At 46.2% G+C, this 27,833-nt stretch overlaps 1 protein-coding gene across 2 annotated transcripts in view; it reads right to left on the reverse strand.

The window, feature by feature from the left end:
• MATN2 (matrilin 2) overlaps positions 1-27,833 on the reverse strand; it is a 669,488-nt gene that overhangs the window by 423,959 nt on the left and 217,696 nt on the right. Inside the window, exons 1-2 of one of the 2 annotated variants that reach the window (XM_078686983.1) lie at positions 21,554-21,955; positions 970-1,158 (exon numbers count right to left, since the gene is read on the reverse strand). In XM_078686983.1, coding sequence (XP_078543109.1) covers positions 970-1,114 — 145 coding nt within the window. In that variant the 5' untranslated portion in view covers positions 1,115-1,158; positions 21,554-21,955. Of the gene's footprint in view, positions 1-969; positions 1,159-21,553; positions 21,956-27,833 lie in introns of those variants that run through there. The other variant, XM_078686985.1, reaches the window with a different exon arrangement.

Raw genomic sequence — 27,833 nt, forward strand, 5'->3', positions numbered from 1 at the left:
CTTGACTTCCTTCCTCCAGTGTGTCACACCCAGCCCACAGGAATCCAGCAATCCACAAATCCATCTGAGGGAGATTTGTCTTCTTCCTCATGTTCCTCCACTTAGCCCTGGGCCCCCCAAACTGGAACCCAAAATCTTCAATTTATTGTACCATTCACAGGCAAACATACATCCAGCACATGCATATAACACACATGAAGTACACAGCACTACATCTCCCAGGAACTGTACCATTCACAGGCATACATACACCCAGCACATGTATAACACGCACACACACTGTGCAGTGCTACACACCCAGTCATTGTAGGACAAGGGGGAGTTAAACACACAGCAACAGACCTATTAATAAGTTAGCCTGTAGGCCTCACTCCAGTGACACAGGTAAAAAGGACAGTTCACGTCTACCAATCACTACATGGTATGCTGCCATTAACACCCTCATTCTTCTTACATGCTGGCAAAGGCAGTAGCCCTTCCCAGCCCCCAAAAGCCTACATTCTGTGAATAAGGCCTATGGCATGGCGCACACACACACGATTTGTGTTCCCCCATGACAACAAAAATCAGCATGAGGGATCCAGACATCATTAAATTGGGGCACGCAGCAGGGTTGCACGTCCATCACAGTACAAGATACTTTTTGTCTCAACAGTGGTTATATATGGGTAACATGGAGACTTTCTGTCCCTAGGTTCTTACATCATGAATTCTATGTCATTTAACATACTCCATTCACAATGTACCCAGACATGAAACGTGCATTACAGATGGCCTTAAGGAATGGAAAGGAAATTAAGATATCAGGTTGATGGGTGATTTATTTCAGGTGTACCTCATGTTAATCAAAAAAATTGCATCCATTTGTAAGCATGACAAAGTCCAAGCACAGAACAGTGTTATTACTCATTTTACAACAAGGGCAGGTGGAGGCAGACATTCAGGGCCTGGAAGCTGAGGAGAACTCACCCAGTGGAGGGGCCTGCAGGGCAGCATTTCTGCTAGCTCTTGGGACTGTGCCCGGTTGACGCCTCCCTCTGAGCTCAGCGGCTGAAGAAAACTGCAGGGCGTGGGTGAGGGAGAGCAGAATGATGGCTGGAAACACCAGCTTCATGGTGGAGATCTTGGATAGCTCCAAGGCCAAGAAAAGGAGCCAACCTAAGAGAGAATAAAGAGAAATCAGGGACTAAGGTTATTTGGAGAGAGACCACTTCTGGCACGCACATGTGAAAAAGTCTGCTTTATTGGAAGCAAGCAGAGCTCATACTTGCTAATAATCCTTAAGTATAGCCACACAAGCTAAGTAACCTTAAACAAAGCTCTAGCAGCGAAATCTACACCATCCACCTCTATAAATCACCCTCCTCTTGGGCTCTATAGCACAAGGACCCTTTTACATTCTACACCTTAACATGTTTATCTAGGGAATATGCATGTCCTACTCTTTGCCCTGGAGTCTCCTCTACCTTCTTTTTCCACCTGCCCACAATAGGTCCAGGCTGCCTAGTCTCCAAATTTTGATGAGATCTTTCCCCATCCTTCTCATTTTCTATCTTCCCATCTCTTGCCCTCCCTTATCCTGAGCTCTCTCTTTCCGCCTGCCTCCAGCCATTGCTGTTTGACGCTGCAACATATTTACAATGTGGCGTAAATATGGGGCAGCGCCAAAAATGAATGCCAGGTAAAACCTGGTCTTGGAATGGTGATGGGAGGAGAAATTATACATTTTTCAATAATTTCTCCTCGTATTTTGCAGCACACTTAAAAAAACAAAGACACAAGAATAGAAACAGCAAATCGCCTTTAAAGATTATTTTTGTGCAGGTGTCCCTTCCTGCACATAAACAATCGCTCCTGCAGCCCAGACAACCTTGCAACATGGTGCAAAGGAGCCTGCGCTGGCGCGAGGCAGCTTTTTTACCGTCAGTGTTAGGGGAAACGCAGGTGTGTGTCGTATTTTTGTAAATACTGCATATCACTGCGTTTAAAAAATGTCAGAGTGCGTTATCAATTTTGGAGTAACACCGCGTTCCGACATTTTATTGTAAATATCTACCGTTCTTTCTAGAACTCAGTAGAAGACTACCAGTGGGGGGCAGTCTGGAGTTTAGGAGACTAGTACTATACACCACATACACGCGCTCATCACTGCAGCCACATACGGATCAATTAAAGACTTGAGAGAATATGGTGCCCCTCTTAGCCAGAGTAGAAAGCACTGGCACAGTGAGGGGCACATTCAGCGGTAACACCACAGTCAACTAGTCAAAAGTCATTGGAACTACTCGCTACTTCAATAACTTTCATTACACCTTTGTCAGGATTCTGCAAAAAGGCCAAACTTGGCTCTTCATTACAGCCTGTTACCGAGATGGACAGCTATTTCACGTCATTCATGCAGCAGCCCTATGCATCCTGCTGTCCTAAAAGGAGCCATCTCCAAATGGCCACCCTTCTGTAAGATCTCTATAAATGCTAGCCATCTTGATGCTATATTATGTTATTCACATTTGAATAGTCCTAGCCACCTTTGTGAAGGCATTGCAGGGCATATTTTGACAGGCAACTGGAAATGCACTCAATTTGAAAGGATGCAATGGAAAACTCCTTGTATGCCACTTTTAATAATAATGATAGGGATAATAACTTCTTTTTATATACTGCTTCATAGACCGCATCTGGTGTTTGGGAAGGGTGGGAGCAGGAGTTGATCATGCCCGTTTCTAACTCGTCACCTGAATCATACAACTTAAAGTCAGTGGCGAGCTGTTAACTCACTGAGCCATCTTGTCTATGTCAGGGGCTTAGCTATCGTCGGTGAATCAGGTGCAGTAGCTCTGGAGCCCAAGGGCATGCAAGCGGCCCTCACCACAACTATAGCTCATTTACTATATACATAGTGAGGGTATTGGGACCTATTTTCCTTGCTTGCGTTAGGGCCCGTGTCATTTGTGATGCCGTTGGCAGTAGCTTGTGTTTTAGTCACTGCAATCGTTTTAAGGTCAAAGGTCTTTACGAAGTCAATCCATGTGAGACATCTGCGTCACCAGAGTGTCTAAATAGTTTTGTTACTAACGTGCAATTGTTAGGGCCTCGTCTTCATGAGGTACTTGTCCACCACAAAGAGGGTGTGTTTTTCCAGATGGGAGGCGCGCTCTGTTGACTTTGCTTCTAGAGCTAATGAGTAGTTAACGAGAGGGAGGAGCGAGAAGCAGACACCCTCCTTCTCAGTGTGGTGAGAGCTGGCCCTGAAGAGTATATAGTATCATGAACATTACCCTTCCTCTCTTGGCCAGCGCTTTGGTCCACATGGGGTTCAGGCACTTGACGGACTCCTCCCTGTCAAACATTTCCCTGCTTCTGTTGAAGAGCACTGGATAGGGAATGCTGTTTCCAGCATATCTTCCCGTAGGCATAAGATCGAGATAAGATCGAGAGGTGGAGTGTGCCTGAACTCAGAATTTAATAACACATCTTTTTGTGAAGATGGTTTTTAAATTGGGTGCTTAGAAACCACGGGGCAGATTTACAAGCCCCATGCGCTACTTTTGCGTCACTTTTCCCATGTTAAAAATGACGCAAAAGTGGCGCAAGGGCCTTGTAAATAAGCCCCCATGTTTTTAAAAGTGACTGGTTTCTTTTCTTAAACAATCCTGTGTGCCTCTGCCTGTTTTTGTATTGACCATCTGGGTTTGGATGTGACAGGGTCTGGGAAGTATGCTGACTCCAGGGAAGAGAAGGTGATACAGCAACAAGCTGGCCCGCATTTGATGTGGGGGGGAGAAGTAGCCCCCTGGATGTGAAAAGGGCTGTGTTGCTGCCACAAAAGGATGACTCCACCTCCTGCTCAGGGTCTGGGCCTCAGACCCTGACTATCAAAGAAATAGGGTGTGCACTGGCAGAAAGACACCCAGGCCTGGTTTGGAACAAGGTCAGAACCCCCTGAACACAAAGACCTCAAAGGCATTTAGGGGTATAAGTGTAAAAGCTGAAACCCCTGAACTCAAGACTGAAATGCAGATTGAAACAAGATTGAAACTACTTTGTGGTCAAGAGGAACCTCTGCCAAAGAAGAACAGCTGAAGAGACTGAAGAAAAGGACTGCCCTTGCTGTGTGTTCTGGGGCTGCTCTGCAGGGTGCTGATCTGACTGAGGAAAGGATATGGGACTTTGCAGTGTCCCCCTGCTTGAGAGGACTTTGCTGTGTGCTGTGTTCTGAAGTTATTTGTCTCCAAGGGCCCGAGGAGAGCTGGTCCGCTGTTGTGGAAACTCAGGAACATAAAAGTTTCGAAGTGTGTCTCTGCGACGCTGTGTGTGTGTGCTCTTTGCACGCCTGAGACTGTCGTGTGGTCCATGGTGCTGTTTACGAGGTGCCCATGAAGGCATTGCCCCCGCAGCGTGAAACATCGTTCATGCTGCTCCATATCTGTTTGTGGCCGAGCCTTCATCGTAATTGAGGCTGTGAGGAAAGATCGCCTCTGCCGGCCCGAGCCGCAATGTGCTAAAAGCTGGCTTGAACCTAGGAAGTGTGTCTCAGCTACGCTGTGTGCGTGTGCTCTTTGCACACCTGAGACTGCTGTGTGGCCCGTGGTGCTGTCTATGAGGTGCCCCATGACCGCATTGCCCCCGCAGCGTGAACCAACATCCACGCTGCATAGCTGTTTGTGGCCTGAGCCGTCATCGTAACAGAGGCTGTGAGCAAAGATCGCCACCACCGGCCAAAGCCGCAACGTGCTAAAGGATTTCTTGAAGCTAAGGAAGCTACGAGGTGAAAGGGATTGTGATCATTGTTCGTCGAAAGGAATCTGCCCAAGATCATCAGCGAAGGAGAAGGCAGCGCCGTAACCTGTCCAGCTACAGCGTCACCTAGCAACAGAGCTGCAACGTGATCGGGATCGCCCAGCAGGATGTCCAACGAGTGGAGGGACAGAGGGAGGCAGAACACCCCCCAGTTCAGGCTTGGACTTGGTCGGGAGCCGCAAGCATGTGTGGCCTGGGGAGGCGTGTAGGAGGAGTACAGCTGTGCTCTGAGCTCTCTCTCGCTGCTCCCCATTGGACGCGAAGCATCCCCGAGCGGCCGGTACTTGACGAGCAGTACCGGGGCCACCCGTTTAAGCGTACGAACAGCCTGATTTATGCATTATTGACTGCATTATTCTTGCATTACGAACTGCCTGATTTATGCATTATTGACCGCATTATTCCTGCATTACAAACTGCCTGATTTATGCATCATTGACCGCATTATTCTTGCATTACGAACTGCCTGATTTGTGTATTACTTACCACATTAGTCTTCCATTACAAACTGCCTGATTCTTGCATTCAGGACTGTCTTAGTACTACATTACAAACTGCATTCTGAACCACATAGTACTGCATTAGGACTGCATTAAAGATTGTGAATTGCTCATTAATACCGCAAGAACCTACAAGTGAATTGCTGGCCTAATAACCGGCAAAGCAAAATATTATGAATAAGTATTTGTTGTGTTTCTATCGTTTGGTCTCATCGTAGTCCTTTTTTTTAAGATACCGCTATTTTTATGAAACCAGTGTGGTGTCCATTTGTGGTGTTATCACTGTGTCACTGGGAGTGTGGTTGCAAATACTTTACACATTGCCTTGGAGATAAGCCTGGCTGCTCGTGCCAAGCTACCAGGGGTTGAGCAGGGGATATCTAAGAATGTTGTGCTCTTTTCCCTGACTAGAAGCAAGGGTCCATATTTGGACTAAGGTACCTACCTCAGCCAACTAGAGACCCCCAGTTCTAACAAGTGTCACCAGCAAAATTACAATTTTGTCAAAAAGAAGTTCTTTATTTGGGTCATAATATTGAGAAAGGAATCAGGAAAGTGTCTCAAGCAAGGATCAATGCCATTTTGAAAATGAATCTGCTGAGTACACAGAAGGAAGTTTGAATGTTCCTGGGAATGGTTGGATATTGCAGGCAGTGGATCCCGAGTTTTTCACTGATAGCCAAGCCATTGCAAACACTGACACACAAAGACATGTCAGATCCTGTACATCTTGATGACAAATGCATAAAAGCGTTTCTGGAACTGCGAGACAGTTTGTGTTGGGCACCCACAATGGAATTACAAGACTTTAACAAGAATTTTGCACTGTTTTGTAGTGAAAACAATGGTTTTGCACTTTCAGTTCTGACTCAAATGCATGGAACAGCACCCCGTTCAGTGGCATATTTTTCTACTACTTTGATCCCGTGGCTGCTGCCTTACCTGGTTGTTTGAAAGCAGTTTCTGCTACTTGTACGAGTTTGGAACAAAGTTAGATGATTGTAATGGAATATCTGTTGAAAGTATATGTGCCACATTCAGTTGAAATTTTATTATCACAAACTCACACACAGCATCTTACAAGCAGTTGGTTAACAAAATTTGAGCAGGTGATTTTGGGTGAGGAGAATGTGTTTGTGAAAAGATGCACAAGTTTGAATCCAGCTACCTTGTTACCGATTCCGAGTTGTGAAGTGGTGGTGGACGAAGCAGATCATGATTGTTTGGATGTGACTGAATTGTGTACAAAACCAAGGCCTGATATACAGGATACTCTATTACCTGAATCTGAACATGTTTTGTTTCTGGATGGATCATGCTTAAGAGATTCTGAGGGTACCTTGCAAGCTGCATATGAGATTTGTACAGTGACGAGTGTCATTGAAGCATCATGGTTGAAAGGAGTGAGTTCAGCACAAGTGTAAGAGTTGATTGCGTTGACCAGAGCATTTTGTATTGCAAAGTAAACGTGAGTAACCATATTTACAAATAGTCAATATTCTTTTGGGGTGGTGCATGATTTTGGGCAGTTTTAGTCTCAACATGGGTTTATGACCTTTTCGGGTTCACCTATACAAAACAGAGTGTGTGTAAAAAACCTATTGATGACACTATAATTGCCAGCCCAAATTGGGGTGATAAAATGTCCACCAAATAAATCTGGTTGTGGCTATGTCACCGTTGGAAACAGATATGCTGACGGAATTGTGTAAACTGAGAAGAAGCTACATTTCGGGGCTGGAATTGTGAACATTCTGAGGTATAACTACACTGTGGGAAAAAGGTTGTCCCCTCCTGTTGCTCTGGCTAGCTGGCCAATTACCTTGCAATTATTGGGCGTGACACGCTGTCAGTCCGAAAATTACTCTCCCTGAACTGAACTTTCCCAAATTTTTCTTGCACTTCATCGGCTAGTGATGTTGCACAAGCTATACCTTTTGGCTGAAAAGTTGGCTATTCTGACTATTGCACGCTGTGCATTAGCTCATCAATCTTAGGTTTGTATGAAATCTCGAATTGGATACTGAAATTGCAATGTGCATCTTTTTGCTCTCTCCCTCCCCTCACGGCAGTTATTGGTTTATGATATTTTTTTAGCTTGTTCTGTAATTTTATTGTGAATTTACCTGTATTCATTTGAAATAACCAAAGTACTGATAATTATAAAGTGTTTTTGTCCATTTACAATTCATCTTGAAGCTTAGATAAAAGTACCTTTGTAAATATTCCGAGTTTGTCTTTCTCATTGACAATAATTATTTGACATGTTATGGTTATGACTATTGTTGTTTGATAGGCATTTCTTCATTACAGGTCCTCATGAAGGAATGGCATCCAACTGTAATTATCCGAGTCTCTATTAGCTCTTACAAAGATCTATCGGAGGACCTCATGATCTATATGCGGTTGTAGAGTTTCTATAAGCTCAAACTCTTAGTTATAGTAAGGATTATTTAGTTTGGTTCATGGTATTTTAAATATTTGTGAATGGTTATAAAATTTACACTGCTTCCGCTGGATCACTGTCTTCCCTCTCTGCAGTCCATCCCAACCCTCTAATCAGTGGTCTGATCTCCCCTTATCCATACCACCTATGGCTCAAGCACTAGTGCGAAGATCAATGGGGAGAGAGGGCACGCCTGTCTTCCTGTTCACTTCTAAGCTTGATACACTTACACCAAAAAGTTATTAGCTTAGTCATCAGGCATTGGTCTTACAAGTGCTTTATTTTCCTTGTGTTCTAAATCAATTAAGAAAGATTGGCTTTTTAGTGTGTAGGTTTTCCACAACACAATGCAATGGATTTTTTCTAATTTTGGGCTCTCCTATAACTGGTAGCAATATTTAGAGTTTGGAAGACGGTTCTTCATCCTCCTTCCGAGATCACTGCTGGCTGAGCGGTGATCTCTATGCCTTTGAAGAGAACTGCTGTCATAGCAGTTCCTGTCAAGGTATAAAACATTTAGCAGATAGACACCATCGGTTTTGATGTTCCCACACCAAGCTTTAACAAACTTTTTGTTTTTCAAAAGAGAAAAAAACAAAGGGGGAACTTGTTTTTAAAAAACAAAAAAAAATGACCGCCAATCGCTGGGTGTGGTGGTCCTTATTTGTTCTTTATGTCACTCTCCACTAGGTTTTACCTGCCAGTGACGGACATAAGAAAAAGAACATCACACTGACCAGCCTAATTAGGGTGGGTTTTGTAATGCCCTTCCTCCAGTAGCCCCTACTCCAAAGCGCCAATGGAAGACATTTTCTATGACCAAGCCAACGTGGTGTGTCGTTGGAATGTTTGCGGTTCTCACAAACTTTAGTAGGGCGGGAGACCAACATTTTGATAGGCAGTGTACTCCATCATATTTGAGACAGAGTAACATGTCTGTCATCTCAAATCACCCTCGGAGATTGGCATTAGTGACGTCTGGAGATGCATTTATTTCAAAGCCTGCCAACAAGGAGATTGCTGACCATCTTTTAGTGACGTCAGTCTAGGGTTGAAAAATCACATTTCCAGAGCCCCTTACTTAACATTGAGGCATCATTCTGAGCTTTTCTTTGAGTCTGCAAAACTAAAAATAGTCACTGGAGACCAGACAGGGACAACAGGAATGCATGAGATTTCGAGGTGTTCTGATAACCCGTGGGCCAGTTTTGAAGTTACACAGAAATAATGCTCCAAAATACTGCAGCAGATCCAGGAGTAAATAAGCCCTATCTGGCCCCATCTTTAGTTTAGTTTAGTTAAGTTTAGTTTAGTTTAATTTAGTTGAGTTTAGTTTAGTTTCAGGATTTGTAGAGCACATGGCTGCCCGGGGACTTCCCAGCGCTAGTGGAGAGTGCTGTATTGAGGACGGAGCCTATTAGTGGTTTAAAGAAAACAGACAGGTTTTGAGTTCTTTTCTAAATGCAAGTTCGTTTTGCAATGCTCTTAGGTCAGGTGGGAGTTTGTTCAACAGTTTTGGAATCAGGTGTGTGGAAGTTCTTCCTCCCCATCTTGATCTTCTGATTCTGGTTGTGCGAAGGAGGTGTAGATGGGAGGATCTTAGTAGTCTAGTGGGGAGCGTGGCTGGATCTCAGGTTTCTGAGTTTTTCAGGGCCTCGATTTCGGTATCCTGACGCTTTATAAACACCAGGTGGAAATGACTGCAGTGCATCCTTCGAGAAAAGGACTACTCTGCCGGAAGCAGTAGGTTAGCCTCGTATTCTTTGCATTTCAAAAGATGCGCTTCCCCTGCAATGCAAGGACAGTGAAGAGTTTGTTCAGTACTTTGGGTGTCCCATTGATGCAAACAGCATTCCCCATCTTGCAATCGTGGCCAGGCCATCTGCAGCACAGGAAATACATGTGCTGCTGTGGGCAGAATTAATGTGGCAAGAGGCCCTGAGGTCACAGAGGAGCACTGGTGTACAGTGCACATATGACTTGAGCTTGCTGTCCACTTTTTCTCTCTTCATACCTTGCCATTCCGCCCCGCGTCCTATCACCTTGCCGCCCCACCTGTCCCTGCTATCCGGTCTTCCTTGCTTGTACCTCTTGGACTGCTCTGGTTCCCTCTCACTGTGCCCCATGCCTTGTGTAGTCTCGTCTCCGCTGCTGCACAGAGTGACAGTGTATGTGCCTACTGGGCAGAAGAAAGTGGGCATTCATTGTAGTTTTTTTGAGGCAAAGGGACATGTCTTCCATTCTGTGTTAAACAAAAGCCACCAGAGCAATTCATCCTTGTTTGAAAAGTTCCTCTGTGTCCATGCCTGTGGCTGGAGGTCTGGCCATATGCACACTAGGAGCTTCAGTACCTCATGGTCACAGTGGAGACCATTGCCTGTGCCCTTGTCTGCCACAATAAGGAACGAAGGAGCCAAAGGAGAAAATGGTGTTTTGGGATTCTTGTGTCCTGTGTCTCCTGCTGTTCTCAGAAGCAACGCTGTCTTTGATCTCCTACTACCTTTCCTCTTTATTAAGTCTATGCTGCCATTCTCACTATGTCTCTATCTCCCGTCGCAAGGTACCTTCCTGGGACCATATCAGGATCCCCCAAGTCTATGCCCTACTCTGCCACCCACACCCAAGTTTCTTAGTCCCCACAGTTCACTCATCTCCACGACCTCCTGAGCCCTGTTCAACAGAGCTATGTACTGTGGCTACTGATACATTCTCCCACCCTGTATAATATTTTCTCCATCTGCAATTGTCCCATTCATCCTTCACAGTCCCCAGGCCCAAGAGGGACATGAACAATAACCTCGTTGCCCACCCACTGCCTGTGGCACAGTGTGGGAGGTGTACAGTATCCCCATGTAAACCCCCCACAAATACCTTCTGTCGTGTCCTACCACCCAGGAACTCACACAGGACACGATGTGCATCGTACAGGTATTCTTTTATTTATTGGTTTACATCATGCTTGGATCATGACCTCCTGCCTCGAGGTCTAGCATCAGAGTGCCGTTCCTCTCAACCCCCTGACCGGATGTGGTGTCCGGTGTCCCCTCGCCCTTGTGCTGTCCCAGGGTCCTAGTGCCCATGTCCTGGACACGATATCTCCCCCCTTGTTGCAAAACAGACGAAGAAAGAAAGAAAGAAAGAAAGAAAGCAAGAGAGGGAGAGAGAGAGAGAGAGAGAGAGAGAGAGTACTTGTCATTCTACATTTCTTCATGAATCTAGTGTCTCCATCGCTTCCTTATCCTCTATCTTCCACCGTCCATGTGGCTGCCGTTGTCGCTGCCATTTCTTCTTCCTCCGCCTTCTTTGTCCTTGAAATTATATCTGCTTCTTGTTATTCGTTGTTGTTCATGGGCAGCCGTTATCATCGATCCTTTCACTTTCGTCACCGCCAGTGACTCTTTGGAAAACTTGTTGTCTTATCATCTATATTCAACACCTTTGGTCCTGGCCCTATACTCAACACCTTTGGTCCTGGCCCTGAGGTGCCTCTTGCCTTTATTTCCTTTGTGTCGCTTGTCCGCTCTGCTCATTGCATGTCTTTGTCCTTTCTTTTTTTTTGCTGCTCTTTCTCCCGCGGTATGTCTTTTCGTGTTGCTCCTTTTTACCCCTTTTTTTCTAGGCTCTCCTTGTCCTTTTAGCCTTTTCTAGGCTCTCCATGTCCTTTTCTCTTGTGTCCCTTTTGTGTCCTTTTTTCTTCTTCTTCTTCTGTTATTCTCCTTTCCTTTTAGCCTTTTCTAGGCTCTCCTTGTCCTTTTCTCTTGTGTCCCTTTTGTGTCCTTTTTTCTTCTTCTTCTTCTGTTATTCTCCTTGTCCTTTTAGCCTTTTCTAGGCTCTCCTTGTCCTTTTAGCCTTTTCTAGGATCTCCTTGTCCTTTTCTCTTGTGTCCCTTTTGTGTCCTTTTTTCTTCTTCTTCTTCTGTTATTCTCCTTGTCCTTTTAACCTTTTCTAGGCTCTCTTTGTCCTTTTAGCCTTTTCTAGGCTCTCCTTGTCCTTTTAGCCTTTTCTAGGCTCTCCTTGTCCTTTTCTCTTGTGTCCCTTTTGTGTCCTTTTTTCTTCTTCTTCTTCTGTTATTCTCCTTGTCCTTTTAGCCTTTTCTAGGCTCCCCTTTTCTTTTTCCTTTTTTTCTTTGGTCCCTTCTTTCCTCGTTATTTTACTCCTCTTTCTTCTTTCATCTTTTCTTTACTGCCTTGTAACTTCTCCTTTGCTCTTTCTTTGTCCTTGTGCAATCTTTGTCCTTTTCTTTCTCTTTGTTGTTCTGCTTTCTTTCCTTTTCTTTTCTTTTCTTTTCCTTGTTGTGTCTCTTTTTCTGTCTTTTATTTAGCCTTCTCTGGCTTCTTCCACTCTCTTGTTCTTCTTTCTTATGTATGTATATATTCTTTCCTTCTTTCTCTTTCTCTATTTGTCCTTTTGTTATTCTCTGGTAATCTCTTTTCTTATTGCACCATCATCTTCCTTTGCCTTATTGCTCTTTTGCCTTTTATTTATCCTTCTTTCTCCTGGTATGCACTTGTATTATTTCTTTGTCTCTTTCTTTTATTTCTTTGTCTTCTCCTTTTCTCTTTATTTCTCTTTTTTTTTTTTTTTTTAGGTGCGCCTTTTCTGGCACTTGATCTTTATTATAGACTTGCATGCATTCGCTGGCCTGCGTTATCCCCGACCTCTTGCTCCGAGGTCCTGATCCTTATTTTCTTCCTTTTTTGTCCTTTTAGGTCACTTCTGTGACTTATTTCCCTTTAACTTCAATTTAAATTACCCTTTTTGACACTTCTTTTGCACTTTTCTTTTATCACCACTTGTTGTTCTTGTGTTCTTTCTTTTCCACTTCTTTTGTCCCTTTAAGTTACTACTGTTGCTTATTTTCCTTTAATTTGCTTTAAATCACCCTTTTTTGTCACTTCTTTTGCACTTTTCGTCCTTTCTCGCGCTTTGCCTGGCCTCAAAATGGCCGCCGCGCTGTTCCTCGCTTCCTATTGGCTCCCGCGCCTGACTTACAAATGGCCGCCGTTGTTCTCGCGTTGTTTCCCATCCAATCGAGACTCTGCCTGGCTTTAAAATGGCCGCCCGTCTGTTCTCTGTTCCTATTGGCTCTCACGCCTGTTTCTAAGATGGCCGCCGAGACTCTCGCGAGAGCTCGCGCCGATTCGTTCAAGTCTTCGCGCTTTGCCTCGGCGCTTACCGCTTCACTTGGTCTTCTTTCTGCAGCGCTTGGGGTGGGCTCCCACGTCGCTGCACGTCTTCTTTCAGCACTTCCTTCTTCTTCTTCGCTGCACTGTGATCCAGGGTGGGCTCCTTGTTTGAAATCACGATCTTTTCCACATCGCTGCTGGCCTCCTGATGATGCCTCGCCTCTACCTCTTCTTGCGCTGGATACCGCATCCCACTCTTCGTCGCCAGTTGTCGTGTCCTACCACCCAGGAACTCACACAGGACACGATGTGCATCTTACAGGTATTCTTTTATTTGTTGGTTTACATCATGCTTGGATCATGACCTCCTGCCTCGAGGTCTAGCATCAGAGTGCCGTTCCTCTCCACCCCCTGACCGGATGTGGTGTCCGGTGTCCCCTCGCCCTTGCGCTGTCCCAGGGTCCTAGTGCCCATGTCCTGGACACGATACCTTCCTTGCCCAATGACACTGCCCAGTGCTAGTGCTGATGTCCCTCTCTGCTACTCATGCCCCCTGCTTCAGTTTTACCCCGATGGCACTGGCTCCTTGCTAAAGTACTTGTTCCCCTTACTAGCATTTGACAACTAAAGAACTGTGTGAGAAGGGAGTATGTCTCCCAGTAGACAAATTATGAAGGTGTGGCCCAGGATGGAAGAGCCCTTTCTAACACTTGACCTTAGTCCATTCTGCCAAATACCAGGCACTATTTCAGATCAAAACTCACGCTCTCCTCAGAACCAGGAGCCAGATGTAGGAAGGTTTTTTTTACATCACAAACCCTCTAATTCTGTATAATACAGGGGTTGTGACTGGAAAAAAACCCTTTCCATATTTACTAATCCCATTTTGTGAGATTCAGAAAAGTTTTTCTAAATCGCAAAATGGTTTTCGAAACAATTACTGGAAGAGGCATGTCCCTTCCAAATAGCAATTCGGTAGCCAATGTATTAAAAGTTTGTAACTGTTTCCAAACCATTGATCAGCTACTGACTCCCAAGTTAGGGCGTCTACTGATTCACAAAGGGGATGGAGGACCCTTACCTGTGAGGAATTGGGGTGGGAGCTTTAGAGGGAAGAGGTAGTGGACTAGGGGACCACTGCATGTTATCACTGACGTTTTCCAAAACAGAAAACGTTTTTTTAAAGCAGCCCCAGTACTTTTGAGGAACTCCGGCTGCTTGAAAAAAAAAAGTTTCGTGTTTTGAAATACATTCACAGAGATGGTGTTCTGTTGTCCCTTGTAGGCCACAATCTTTGTGATCATAGTCAATCACCGGGTGTGTCCCAAATTGTGACCTGCTTACTGAATATTATTAGGCAGGTTGTTCTATGACCCCCTGACATTCGTTATTTTGTGCTCAGACCTAATACTACATAGGACCGTTCAAAAAAATTCAATTGTGGTAACAAAAAACGGTAATATGTGGAACCACTTTTTGCATCCACTATTATAGAGTAAATCTGGCCCTATGTCTTCTCGCCTTACCTTGGTCTATGGTTCTGTGTCCCGCTCTTCTATCCCGTCTATGCACCAATCAGAACACCCCAATCTAAAACTACTGTCCTAATTACATGATGGAAGTTACATTCCAGTCTCTGAGCTGTAGGGTTATATAATCACGCCCCTCCCAAAATGTATCTGGCCACTGTATGTGAACGACGAGGGCTTTGTGAATGAGGACGGTAGTTCAGGGGGTTGTGGTACATTATGAAACCAAGCACAAACTGCAAAACCGCATAGAAAGAACAGTTGGGGATACATAATCTACGGGTACTTTGGACTTTAAAGTGCTTACAAAGTCCGTCTGCAGCCCTGTATATTGTGGTAAAATTCCACAACGCCGACTCTGGGCCTACGCAGTTTCCCTCCCGCGCTTCTCTGCTTTGACACCTCCACCTGCAGCAATGGCCGCGGGTTGGTGCGCACGTCACAGCATAGGGGCATAGGAGATGACGGATTACCGGTGACGTCGGGGAGGTTGGTTTACGCCGCACGTTTTGACTACAGCGCTGGACTATCTGTCTCTCTCGGTGGGTTGTGACCTTGTGGATGCCTCACGCTGCTTCTCAACGGAGTTGTGGCAGTGACTGGGCCTCGGGAGTCCAGAAAAAGAGAGTAAACGCGACACAGGCCTGGCCGGCTGCTTATCAGGGGGCAGACAGACCCTGCCTGCCCTTTACACGTGATCTAGTAATCTAGGAACGGCGAAGAGGGCTGGCTCTCCGCCAACATTTGACTCTCATTGTGGTTACACCTACAGCAGGGGTTACCCGGACACGCGCTGTGATTACTGCGTGTCAGTCACGCGAGCACACCGCGCAGGGTCTGCTGACAGCTCTATTTTTATAGTATCTTGAGTACTGACTGTCATACTCTGTGAACACCCTCTATCTGCAAGATCCTGTCGCCTCATTATAATAATATGTACACAGGGCTTTAAGTGGGATGAAAAACTAGGGGTCTCGCAAAGGGGCGTGGCCGATGTAATTAACGACGTGGCATAAAAAACCTAAGCTAAAAAACATCTGTGCTTAGCACAGTGTGCCACCTGTCTGGTATTTTGCTGTTTCTATCATTGCATCCAGATATATAATACAACAAGTAACATTACACATACAACAAGCCAGCACTATTGGCTTTGCTAATGGTTATTAGTTGCATAAGAGAAATTTAGTAATAACTATGGCTTCGCCGGTTCAAGGTAATAAGCCAAGGTGTCTCTATGGAGGCATTGGTGGGGATTCGGCGAGAAGCCGTACGTGATCTTACCGACTACAAGAGTAAATTGCAAACGCTAGAAGTCGCTACACAGTCTGACGATGGGAAGAGCCGACCTCCAAGAAGCCAGGATCAGATATGCTGAATTACTGGAACACCTATGGGTGATAGATTTGCATGCGTACACGCTGCGTACTCATGCTGATTGGCCAAGTTAATTAGACCACAACCCTCCCCACACCTATTTTAGCCATACATAATGACCAACACAAATTGCTCACCGCACAAGAGGAAATTAATAGAACGTTTTGTGATTATTATACAACTCTTTACACTGCTCTCCCTCGTGATGCCACGGTTGTGCAACCACTACATTCCTAGAGACGATGGTACTTCCTACCATCACGGCAGCCCAAACTGTCGAGTTAGCATCCCCTCTAACCAACCGCTCCTGAAATCTGTTGTGCTATACGGCGAATAGCCGCAATAAGACCCCGGGCTCCGATGGGATTCCCATTGAATTGTTTTCTACTATTGTAGCATCCATGGTCCCTAGAATGCCGACTGTACACCACTGCTTTGGATGAAGGTGCCTTCCCTCTACGATACGGGAGGTGATAGTGACCTCTTTGTTGAAACCTAATAAAGCTCCAACGGAGCTCTCGGCATATAGGCCCCTATCGATCCATAATACAGAGTACAAAATTCTTAGTAAGTTACTGAGGCGCGACTACTTCCCTTACTCCCCACTCTAATTCACACCAACCGATGCGGATTTGTGCCTAAACTCAGTACTTCCTTGAACATACATCGCCTTTATGCCCTGCCACACTCTGCTCGCATTGGCTCCCCCCACGCAGGCTGCCTCTCATTAGACATACGTCAGGCATTCAATTCTTTAAGCTGGTCGTACATGCTGGCCACGCTGGTTAAATATGGGATTCCCCCAGCCTTTATTAAATGGGTTAAGCTCCTCTATCCTGGACCTACGGCGAGGGCCAAGATCGGCACCAATATTTATGCAGCATATAATGTGTATCGGGGTACGCGACAAGGTTGCCCGCTGTCATCCTTGTTGTTTGTGCTTGCTCTAGAGCCCCTGGCACAACAGCTACGACATATAATGGTACCATATGGCATCTCAGTGGATCGGCTCTGTCACACCGTTTCGGCGTATGCAGATGACATGTTGCTCTACTTTGCAGATCTGCATGTAGATATGGCGCCTATCGCGTCACTGTTTGAACAATGTGGGGAAATTTCGGGATTGTGCCTTAATGCTTCTAAATCAGTGGCCTTTTCCTTCTAGGACACCTACACACACCCCACACTACAATTTGGTCCGCTACAGCTTTGGGTGGAACCCATTACCTTTAAATATTAGGGGATTAATATTTATAGAACCGCTTCGGACACAGTTGATGCAATTGGTGTTGGAGCACTTAACAACCTCAAATCCCAAGTGGCGTTCTGGAATACTTTACCTTTAACTACTGATGGTCGTGTTACTATCTCTAAAATGGTTATGCTCCCTAAACGACTGTATCAATTCGCAAATCTCCCAGTGGCACTCCCTGCTTGGATTTATAAAGCCCTGGACCAGATATTCACTTATTTAATTTGGGGACAGGGCCTTCATAGGCTGGCCCTTGCCAAACTACAACTACCAAGTACTGAGGGTGGAATGGGTGCACCAGATTTTAAAGCATACTCTATAACGGCCCAATTACAATGATTGGTTTATTGTCTGGCTGGTCATAATCTATTTGAAATAGGTTGTTCGCCCGCTCGCTTATGGACTGGAACGCTTCAATCCTTATTATGACCTGGAGTGACTAAAATGAAAGACCCTCCATTTCTTTTACATATTGAACTCCACTATTGGAAGTTGGCGCTGAAGTATACTAATTTATCTGTGCCACATGCCCCAAATATACCTATATGTAGCTTACCCATGGCCCGAGGAGTTTTGTCAGACGCTAGCCTGTGGAGATGGCGGAATCTGGTGTGACAGCTGTGGGGGACTTATTTCTGGACAGAACCTTAATGCCACATGCAGAATTTGTACAAACCTATTCGGCTCCTCCTACACTGTTTTGAACGCATGCGGCGGTCACACTTTATGTGCGTAGATATTGGTTATTGGATCAGAGGGAACCTCCGGCCTTTGGATTATTGCAATCAATACACATAATGGGGCACAGTAGTCCTCTGGTTCCATGGCTACATCGGGGACTACGGCCCCATCTGGGAGTTTCCTTACTCACTCTACGTCAAAGATGGGAAACAGACGTGTCCAGGGACTTCACTGACAGGGAATGGTCACAGGTGCTCGAATATCCCAGGCGCGTCTCCCGCAATGCTCGACTAAAAACTATTCAACTGTTTGTCCTGCTTACGGCCTATCTCACACCACGGTTGATACACCGTATGTGCCCTAATTGCACATCAGAGTGTCCTCGTTATCGCAACTCATAGGCAGACTTTATTCACATGTTTTGGATCTGCCCCGTTCTTGTGGACTTCTGGTCTGAGGTTCTGCAGGGCCTCTCATCCCTTTCTGAGCGATCCAACTGGAACACTCCTGAGACTTGTCTCCTCTGGCTCTTTCCACTTCCTAAGAAGGCAAAAGTGTTGCGCTGTTTTATAAACCTCAATTTCATGCTAGCCAAGAGGCTTAGCACACAAAGATGGAGGTCAGCTAAGGCACCGAGCAAAGGGAAATGGCAGTAAGAAGTTATAAAATGGGCTACTGCGGAGAGGGAGGCATTGTACCATGAAGACCACAGAGGGTTAAGACAGATATCTTTGGGGAGGGCTCAAATGTTGGAGCTTTTTAGGGCACAATGCATGGATATCATTGATAAATAATTTGTTCCTGTACGTATATCCTTCCTGTCTGCCTCCCCCCTTTGATCCTTTCCTTCCTTCCTTCCTTCCTTCCTTCCTCCCCCTCTCCTTCCCTCCTTACCCCCTACCACCCCCTACCTGGTGGTGACCCCGTGCTCTTCCCCGCTCTCCCCGATGGTACTCAGAACAGACACTTTGTTCATCGTAGCATTGTTTTTTATTATGGTTTCCTTTTTTATGTTTGTTATATTTAGGATTTCATTACACAATAGTTGATTATGCAGTCAGAATCATGAGCACGAACTTGTTTGTACATGTATACAACTTTCTCATTGTTGATTTCGTTCAGGTTCGCTGATATTCACCATTTCCACGGATTGTATATATACATCTGTACCTTGTAATGATAATCATTGTAATGACGTAGTTTGAACAAGTTATTAAGACGTTCATAATATACTGATTTTGCTTCTATAGAATACTATGAGATTAAAAATGCTGTACCACAAATTGTATCAAACCTGAAAAACTAATAAAACTCTGTGTTAAAAAATACCAAAACTATGGCTTCGCTGTACAGAATATTGAAAATGTTTAAGTTCTGAAATGAGACAGTGAAAGAACCATAAGGAGTTTCTTGGAAGTTACCTCGGAGGCAATGAATGAAGTGTGGTACTGCTGCAGAGTTAAGATTGTTTTCTCGCTCTATGAGGGAGGGCAAAGATGGACAGCCCGATAGGGACCTGTCTCGGCACCTGCTTTTCAGAACTGCCGGTGCTGAGCACCGGCAAGACCCGGCCAACTTAAAGCCCTGATTCGTTATACCTACAAAGCAGAGTTTTGAGTGGAATGAAAAATGTGGCGGCTCTGCAAAAGAAGGGGGAAACACAGCCTATCTTTGAGTGGATTCCAAGAAGGTGGGCTGTTTAATTAAGGGCGTAGCTTAAAATACACACTGAAATCCTGTGTTTCACACAGCAGGCCACCTGACTAGTGCTTGAGTGCCTCTGTCTGAGATTTATTGTATTCAGACACATCACACAATCATGGACATACATAAGATAAAACAAGATATACCTATTAAATTGCCAATGTTATTAGTATCAAATAAATCAATAATTTTATTGTAAGAAATTAGAATTGAAAATATTTAATTTCTGAAATTGTGAGCCTGTGAATTACCATCACTGAGGTCTGAGGAAGGAATTGGTGTTTGCAGAGTGTCTTAATCAATCACTCCTGTTCTCTCCTTCACGTCGCTTTCCTCTGCATCCTCTCTGTGAGGCATTTACATCCTTTTCTCCCCACATTATTCTTAAACCCTGCATCTGCATATTTCACACCTCATCTTTTTCCTCTTCCGCATCCGGTTTTCAGTCTCTCCTTTCATACCTACTTTGCATCTCTTTCATTTCACCATCCATCACACACATTCCCCAGCGAACAGTTCATTTTCACCCTGTCAAAAATCCAAACAGCTCTGTACCTTCTTCACACTCTTTTTCATATAGTCACGATTAAAGTGGCACGTGTCACCAATGCTCTGTTCTCTCTGCAGAAGAGTTAAGAATTGGATGAGAATGTATTCTGAACACCTTTCTAACACACTGACAGACAGACAGACACTCGGAGAACCTCGCACTGCCTTTGGTCTCACCCCCACACCTCTCAGCCGATGCCCGTTATAAACATCCACCCACAATCTGAACTCACACAGACAAGTACAGATGACCCACTTCACAGAAGGTACTATTTAGGATAATATGCTTCATGAAAAAACGGCAGAAACTGCACCCTAAAATAGATAAATACACTTAGAAACTGTAAATCAAGTAAAACATGTGAAATGTAAACTGGGCTATTCGCTAACAGGGATTATTACCATCATGGTTTTCTTACTGTCACTGTTGAGGTATCGATCAGCGTTTTTTTGCTATAAAGGTCACCAATTTAGGACTCGATAAGGAACCGTTTCAAAGTCAGGTTTTAATTACTGTTGGCTCTGAGACCCAGGGGGACCCAGCCCACTTAAAACCCTGCTAAAATGTTTACATTAGGACTCGGGTAAGAAAGGCAATGCCTTTTGCACTTGAAGCTTGTTTTATAAGTAAATATAGTCCTCAAAATGGCAGACTATTTAGTAAGGACAAATAGTAAACATCTGTCTTTGCTTCTCCGCCCGCTACTATGGTGGATTTCGGTGCTCTCTGTACAGCGTTCACGTGGAGCTGTGATAAGCCTCCCATCACTCTGATGCTGATTAATTGAGTACCTTCACATTGGGCAATAGTAACACCTGTTATTTTCAGCTCTTAGAAAGTGGAGACCTACGGTTTGATGTGCAGTGCAAAAACAAGTTATTGTGTATGCTGCCACAGACGGAACCTGTCCAAGGCATGGGTGGTAAAGAGGTCGTAGGCGGGAGGCTCCCCGTACAGAGCAGACAGCGCGCCTCCTCGAAGACTAGTGGACTGAACTCTCCGGGGGTGCGCGGGGCGCTCTGTACAAACCACAGGCGGGCCCCTTCCAAGGGCCCTTCTAGTGCAGAGCCCAGAGATGGGCAGGCTGCCCCAGCCTCCTTGTGGGACCCCTCCCAAAGACATGTCCAGGACAGAGCCACAGCTGGACAGGCTGTTCTGTATAAACTCCAGAGACATCGCGGGGGCTACTTCGCGGAGTCGCCGCATGATCTGACTTCTGTCCAGTAAAACCACAGACCCGACCGCTCACTAAGATGTCAGTTTATTCGGTCCAGGGTTAACCATTAACTACACGCTGCCGGGGTAACCGCAAGTCTGACACAGCGCAGCCTTCTATGACAAGCCCCGATTAGTGCGCACGACGGATATCTGCTTACAACACCCCTGCCACGCGCCCCCCGGCACCCTGCCAGCGCAGACCAGACCCCCCAAGCAGAGGCATGTAAGCCCCAGCGCTTTATTTCCGAGCGCTTCGCTGCTTTGCTGCAACGTGAAACTGTAGGTCTGAGCATGTTGCCTCTGTAGAGCCCCATGTGGGGACAGAGCGCCCCTCATCATCACCCCGATGCCCCGTGCAGGGCCATGGTCTTACCTGCAGGAGGCGGTGCTGGTCCGGGTGGCTCTGTCAGCTGTAGACTGCCCGGGGCTCTGGACGCGGACAGTCCAGCCCCTCACGTGCCTTGGTCTTCTCTCGCCCAGGGCAGGCTAGAGTTGTGCCTGTGGCGGGGCCCCTCCTGCTGGTGCAGCCTCAGCCCTGGTCCCTGGACAGAACCCGCCTCTCTGCAGTGAAGCGCTCAGCCTTGGTGCTGGTCTCCGCGGGGCTCCGGGCTCGCCTCCCTACCCTGGGACAGCTCTCAGGATGCTGTGCTCCCGGGCAGCGCGCAGCGGCGCTCGTCACCCTGCCAGAGCATTACGTGGCTGCATAGGGTGGGGTGGCCTTTCAAAGCGCTCCCCGGCTCCTCCGCGCCGCGCGTCCCTTTCCACACATGAGCTCAAGTTTTCATAGTTCAATGCCAAATGTGGTCTCGGGTATCACTTCAATGCTGCCATTTCTGGCCCCACCTCCCCATCCTGCGGTGCGCACTAGAGGTCTTCGGACTGATGGTGGGACTGTTACCGGGACGCGGACTGTTGATGATGCGTCCTTCATGGCCTTACTATGCACCTTTCGACCTGCGTCTGCCAGCATACCTGTGTCCTGCATTTACCTGTGTACTCTGGCCTTCATATTCAAGTGCTTGAGAAGTCCAGGGCGGGTTTTACAGAAGTTCTGTCACCAGAAGTAAGTGTGTAACATCAATAAATTGATCAAACACAATAAAACGATGGCAGGAGCGCTGACATCTTTCAGACACTCGCCCCCAGTCACAGATCTGGGTTGAATCCATCATCATTCTTCTGCTCACTTCATCACCACAGTTCAGACCCAGCCATATGCAAATCAGTCTTGACCCTGTGCCTCATGGGAACAGTCCATCCCGAACTGCCAGGCCAGATCTTCTTCCCTTATACATTGTGACTGGGGGTGAGTGTCTGAAAATTTTTAGCGCTCTGTCCATCATCCTATTCAAACATGTCTCAGGCCTGCCACTTCAGTGCCTGTGGGGCAGTTTTAAAGGACCATGTCGATCTGGTAAGTGCACCCACTTGCCATGCCAAAACCTTCCCTTTTATTACATATAAGTCACCCCCTCCACCCCCCAGCACCTTGACACCCTCACGGGTATGTAGTGCGCTTTAGAAATGTAGTGAAATGCAGTGATTGATCCCTAAGGTAGGCCCAAGGCAGCCGCATTAGCAGGGTGCAGTGTCCTTAAAAGGTAGGACATGTACAATTGTGCTTTACATGTCCTGGTAGTCAAAAACTGCTAAATTCTTTTTTCACTACAGCAAGGCCTCTTCCGTAGATTAGCATTGGAGCTGCCTTGTAACATCTTACAAGTTATCTTCCAGTTGGGAACTGATTGAAAATTGGAGTTTGGTGTCTCTGGCCTCACAATTTAAAAATACATCTTTTAGTAAAGGTGATTTTTAAATTGCAGGTCAAAAAATTCCACTTTTCGAAATGGAGCACTTTCTTACTTTGAATCATTCTGTGACACTGCCTGTCTCTGAATTTATTTATTTATGAGATTTATTAAGCACGCAAATACCCCATGGTGTCTCGGCGCTTGGGTAGAGTGATAGTTTGGTGAATGATTATTGATTGAAAAGCCAGGTTTTTAATTGTTTGCGGAAGGGTATTAAAGGTGTGGTGATTTTTATTTGGTGCAGCAAAGAATTCCAAAGTTTGGCGGTAGTGATTGAGAAAGATCTGTCACCCCAGGTGTTAGACCTGGCACCTTGGCATGAGTCTCCCTTCCACTTTTTGCTGATGTGCCTCTGATGTTTTGCTGGTGTTTGCTGCTCAGGGCACTGCACCACGGCCAATCCGTGCCACAGTGCAAGTGCTCCCAATGTAAAGTGTACCTGTAATTGATTTCCATGATTGGCTCATTGGATTTACTGGCAGTCCCCAGTAAGCGCACCAGGAGTGCCAGGGCTTGTAAATACCAATACTGCTAGTGGGCCTGCAGCGCTCGTTTTGCCACCCACAGAAGCAGCCTTTGAAAATATGTCTAGGGTCTGCCACTGCAGAACCTGCGTGCAGTCTGGTACTGTCATGCTGGCTGGGTAAGTGCACACACTAGCCAGCCCATAAACCTTCCCTTTACTTCATGTGAGTCACCCCTATGGTAGGCCCTAGGGCAGGGTGCATTGTAAGCATAAGGGAGGACACGCCCTGATGAGTGTGGCATGTCCTAATAGTGAATTACAGCCATTTACGTGTTTCACTATTGTAAGGCTACCTGTTCTCATAGGCCAGAATGGGCAGCTGGAATTATTACACTCTATAATCCCAGCAGGCTCAGGGAACATGGTAGAAAGTCAAGTTTAGTATGCCTGAACTCAGAATAACAAAATACTTCTTTTTAGTAAAGTTTATTTTAATATACTGTGTTTGCAAATGCTACTTTTAGAAAGTTAGCATTTGTTTGCCTGACTATTTCAGCCCGCCTCTGCCAGGATGTGTATTTGCTGTCTGGTTTGTGTGAGTGACAGGGCTGGGGAATTCCAGGGGACAGTCTGGGCTGCCAGGTGGTGAATAGAGGGATTACCCCCATAATAGGTGGGAGGAGTGCCCCTTGACTCTGAATAGGGCTGTGCTCTGCCACCACAATGCTGGCTCCACTGCCTGCGGAGCGTCTGATGTCCCTGCCCTGCACCCTGAAAGAAGAAGGCTGCTTCCTGTCAACAGAGTGCTCCAAAACGGGGTTGAACCAGGCTCAGGCCCCCTGACCTGTAAAGACAAAAGAATTGGTGTATAAAAGAAGGAGCTCTGCTCCTAAGAAACTAGATCCTGTTTACGCCAATTAGAAACTCTGCCTGAAGAGAAGGACCTAGGAAAGCTGCATGGAGGACTACTCTCTCTAATTCTGAGAGACTGGCCTGTGGTGGGTGCCTTGCTGCAAGAAGGAGAGAGGAAGAAAAGACTGAGAGACTTTTTAATTCACTTGTGCATCTAAAACAATCTCCAAGAGCTTGCTTGTGAACTTGCCCCCTGAACTGCGCCCCAGGAACATTGTGCGCTACCCCCCCCCCCCCCCGAAGGAAGAGCTGTTGTTGTGCTGCTTATACCTGCAGCGCTGATCCAGGGAAGCTGAGCGCACTGAGAACCTCACCGCACACTCTGTGACACAAGGTACCCGTGTTCCCCCGAGCAACGCGACTCTGGCCTGGCCGCGCCGCAGTCCACAAAGTAAAGTCCAGCCCCGCCTGGCCCGAGCACCGTGACTGTGAGTAAAGCCGAGCCCTAGCTCGCAACGTAAAGGAGGACCTGTCCAGTCCAAACACTGCGATCTTCTGGTCTCCAAGCCGTCACTCGCACCGTAAAGACGGACTTTGCCCTGTGTCCAACTCCCTTTGACCAGCGTGTTGTGAAAGCGCCCCGCGGCTGTTACGTGAACAGCTGCGGCACGCTCTGCGGCTGGGTACGTTCCGTGTTTGAAGTCTGTACCGCCGCCTGCACCACCTGCAGCCGCTCCCCCTCCAGGGTAGAAGCCTACGCTGCAGGTACGCCTGCCCCCTTGACAACGTACCGTCGACCTACGCTGCGTCTACAGAGCCTCGAGCCGTAGCTGCGGCCCAGGAAGACAACAGGACGTAAGGAGATTGGCCCCGCATCTGTCCGCCACGAACCCCCTACGAAAATCAAGGTACTGTAACTGGCATCACCGAGCGAGTCGCACTGACCCCCGACGACTCGCACCGCCTGCATGCTCTGAGGCCCCTTGAACACCTCGAGTTGTGCGTGCACTTTGCCTGGTGAACGTCTGTGCCCCAACGCCTGAAGGTACAAGTCGCAATAGCTTAGTACGACTCGAAGCCCCTTGTCCGGATCAGCCGCGGTGTACGTGTCTCACACGGGATGCGTGATATTTGGTAGGGCCTTTTGATGGTGATCGTACGAGGCGCCCAGGAGCGCTACGAGGCATACAACCTTGACAAACATTGCCAAAACGAACTGCATCTTGCCCTGAATATTGTGGAATCCCTTTTAACAAACCCTGGAATCATTTAAGTACTGGGAAGCTGTTTGAAAAGTGATTTAATCTATTCTCAGTACTGTCGATGATATTGAAGAACTGTGGCCTAATTTTAAAAAGTAACTGGAACCGTTTTAACTGCTAAGTCTGTAAATTAAGCCTGCTTGAGAGTTTTCTATATAAAAGAATATATTTTTACAGAACTACAGTCTTGTGTCCCTGTGTGGTGGGTAGGTGATTTATTGTGTGTGTTATATAAATGCTTAACCGTATGTACTCTGGAGTTTAGCCTTGTCTGCTCGCGCCACGCTGCCTAGAGGGTGAGCAGGGGTTATCCCTGAGAGTAATCCTTTGCCCTGACATAGAGGAGAGGGTCCCTGCTTGTCACAAGTGAATACTTGCGCCAACCAGAGACCCCCAATTCTAACACCAGGTTACTTTCTTAGTTTTTGGAACCTCTAAGAGGTTGGCCATAGAGGATCGTAGTGCACGTGTTGGTCTGTAGGGACAAAGGGATTGTTTCTGAAAAGCAGGTCCTGTTGCGTGAATGGTCTTGAAAGCTATGCATAAAGCTTTGAATTTAATTCTATGTCTCACCGGTAGCCAATGAAGTTGTCGTATGGTTTTAGAGAATGGTTTAAACTTGGATATTCCTGTGATTAATCTGGCAGCTGCGTTCTGTACCAGCTGCAGTTTGTTCAATACCTTTTCTTGAGCATTGACAAGGAGTCCGTTACAGTAGTCAATGCGGGACATCACCGAGGTGCTGACTAAGGTTTTTATTGTGCTTGTAGGAAGAAAGGGAAGGAGTTTCCTGATTATTCTTATTGTAAAGAACGTAGAGGAGACCACTGTGTTAGCATGAGGCATGAATGATAATTTGTTGTCCAAAATCACCCCTAGGTTTCTAACCTTGGTGACCGGGATGGGAGGTAGTCAAAGGTCTTCTGGCCACCAAGTGGGGGACCAGGTTGGAGTGAGATTGACAAAGACCATTACCTCGGTTTTATCCGAGTTTAGTTTAAGTCAATTCTCGCTCATCCACTTGCTTATTGCAAGCATTACCTGTTGGAAGTTGCTGGCTACTTTCAGTCCGTTGTTGTTAACCGCCAGGATAAGCTGGGTATCGTCGGCGTATGAGGTTACCGCTAGATGGTGAGCTTTAATGATCTTCGTCAAGTCAGCCACATAGATGTTAAAAAGTGTTGGACTTAGCGAGGATCCCTGGGGGACACCACAGGGTAGAACAAATGGTGAAGATGAAAAGTTACCGAACGATACGGACTGCTCCTGGTTGGTTACGAAGGAGGAGAGTAGGCAAATGGCATTTTTTGATACTCCTGTTGCCGTGACACGGTCGATCAGCGTGACATGATCGACCGTGTCAAAGGCCACGGAGAGGTCAAGCAGTATGAGCACCGCAGCACCTCCACCGTCCAGGATCATCCTGATTTCATCGGATGCTTGGATCAGAGGCATTTCTGTGCCATGTCCCTTCCTGAATCCAAATTGTGAGTCGTCCAAACAGTGATTGTGGTCAATGTATTCGGAAAACTGGACATTCATAATCTTTTCCACGATTTTTGCTGGAAATGGTAGACATGCTATTGGTCTGTAGCTGCTGACGTTGGCGGGGTCGACCGTGCTTTTTTTGATAAGTGGTTTAATTACCATTTTTGTTTCAACTAGAAGGAAAGACGTCTGAGCTGAACATGGCGTTAAAAATGTCTGTGAGTTTGTGACTGATAATTTCAGGAGATTATTTGAGTATGGAAGGGGGGCAGGGATCGTAGGGGGAGCCTGAGTTGATTGTAGTGAGAAGGTGGGAGACCAGTTCCGGGGATACCTGGTGAAAATTCTGAAAAGTTGGATTATTTTTTATTAACAACAGCAGAGCTTACAGATTCCTGAGTAGATTTAGGACCAGATGGTGAAGGAATGAAATCTGCAGAGGAGGTAGTGTGTTTATTAAATTTGGAATAAATGTCGCAGACTTTTTCTTGAAAATAAGTTGCTAGGGAGTCACACATCGATTGAGTGGTATCTATCGAGGTTGGTTTATCATGTCCCGATAGGTGTGTGACAACCTGGTAGAGTTGTTTAACTGAATCTTGTGCTGAATTAATTTGATTGCTATAGAATTTGCTTTTTTCAAAAATTATCATGTGTTTGTATTTAGTTAATTTTTGTTTGTAGCAAGATTTTTCGACCGGATCGTAGTTTTGCCGCCATTTCCGTTCTTGCCGTCTACAGCTTTGTTTTTCGAGCCTGAGGGTCTGGTTAAAC

The sequence above is a fragment of the Lissotriton helveticus genome, chromosome 4_1 (genome assembly GCF_964261635.1).
Source record: "Lissotriton helveticus chromosome 4_1, aLisHel1.1, whole genome shotgun sequence".
Classification (NCBI taxonomy): domain Eukaryota; kingdom Metazoa; phylum Chordata; class Amphibia; order Caudata; family Salamandridae; genus Lissotriton; species Lissotriton helveticus.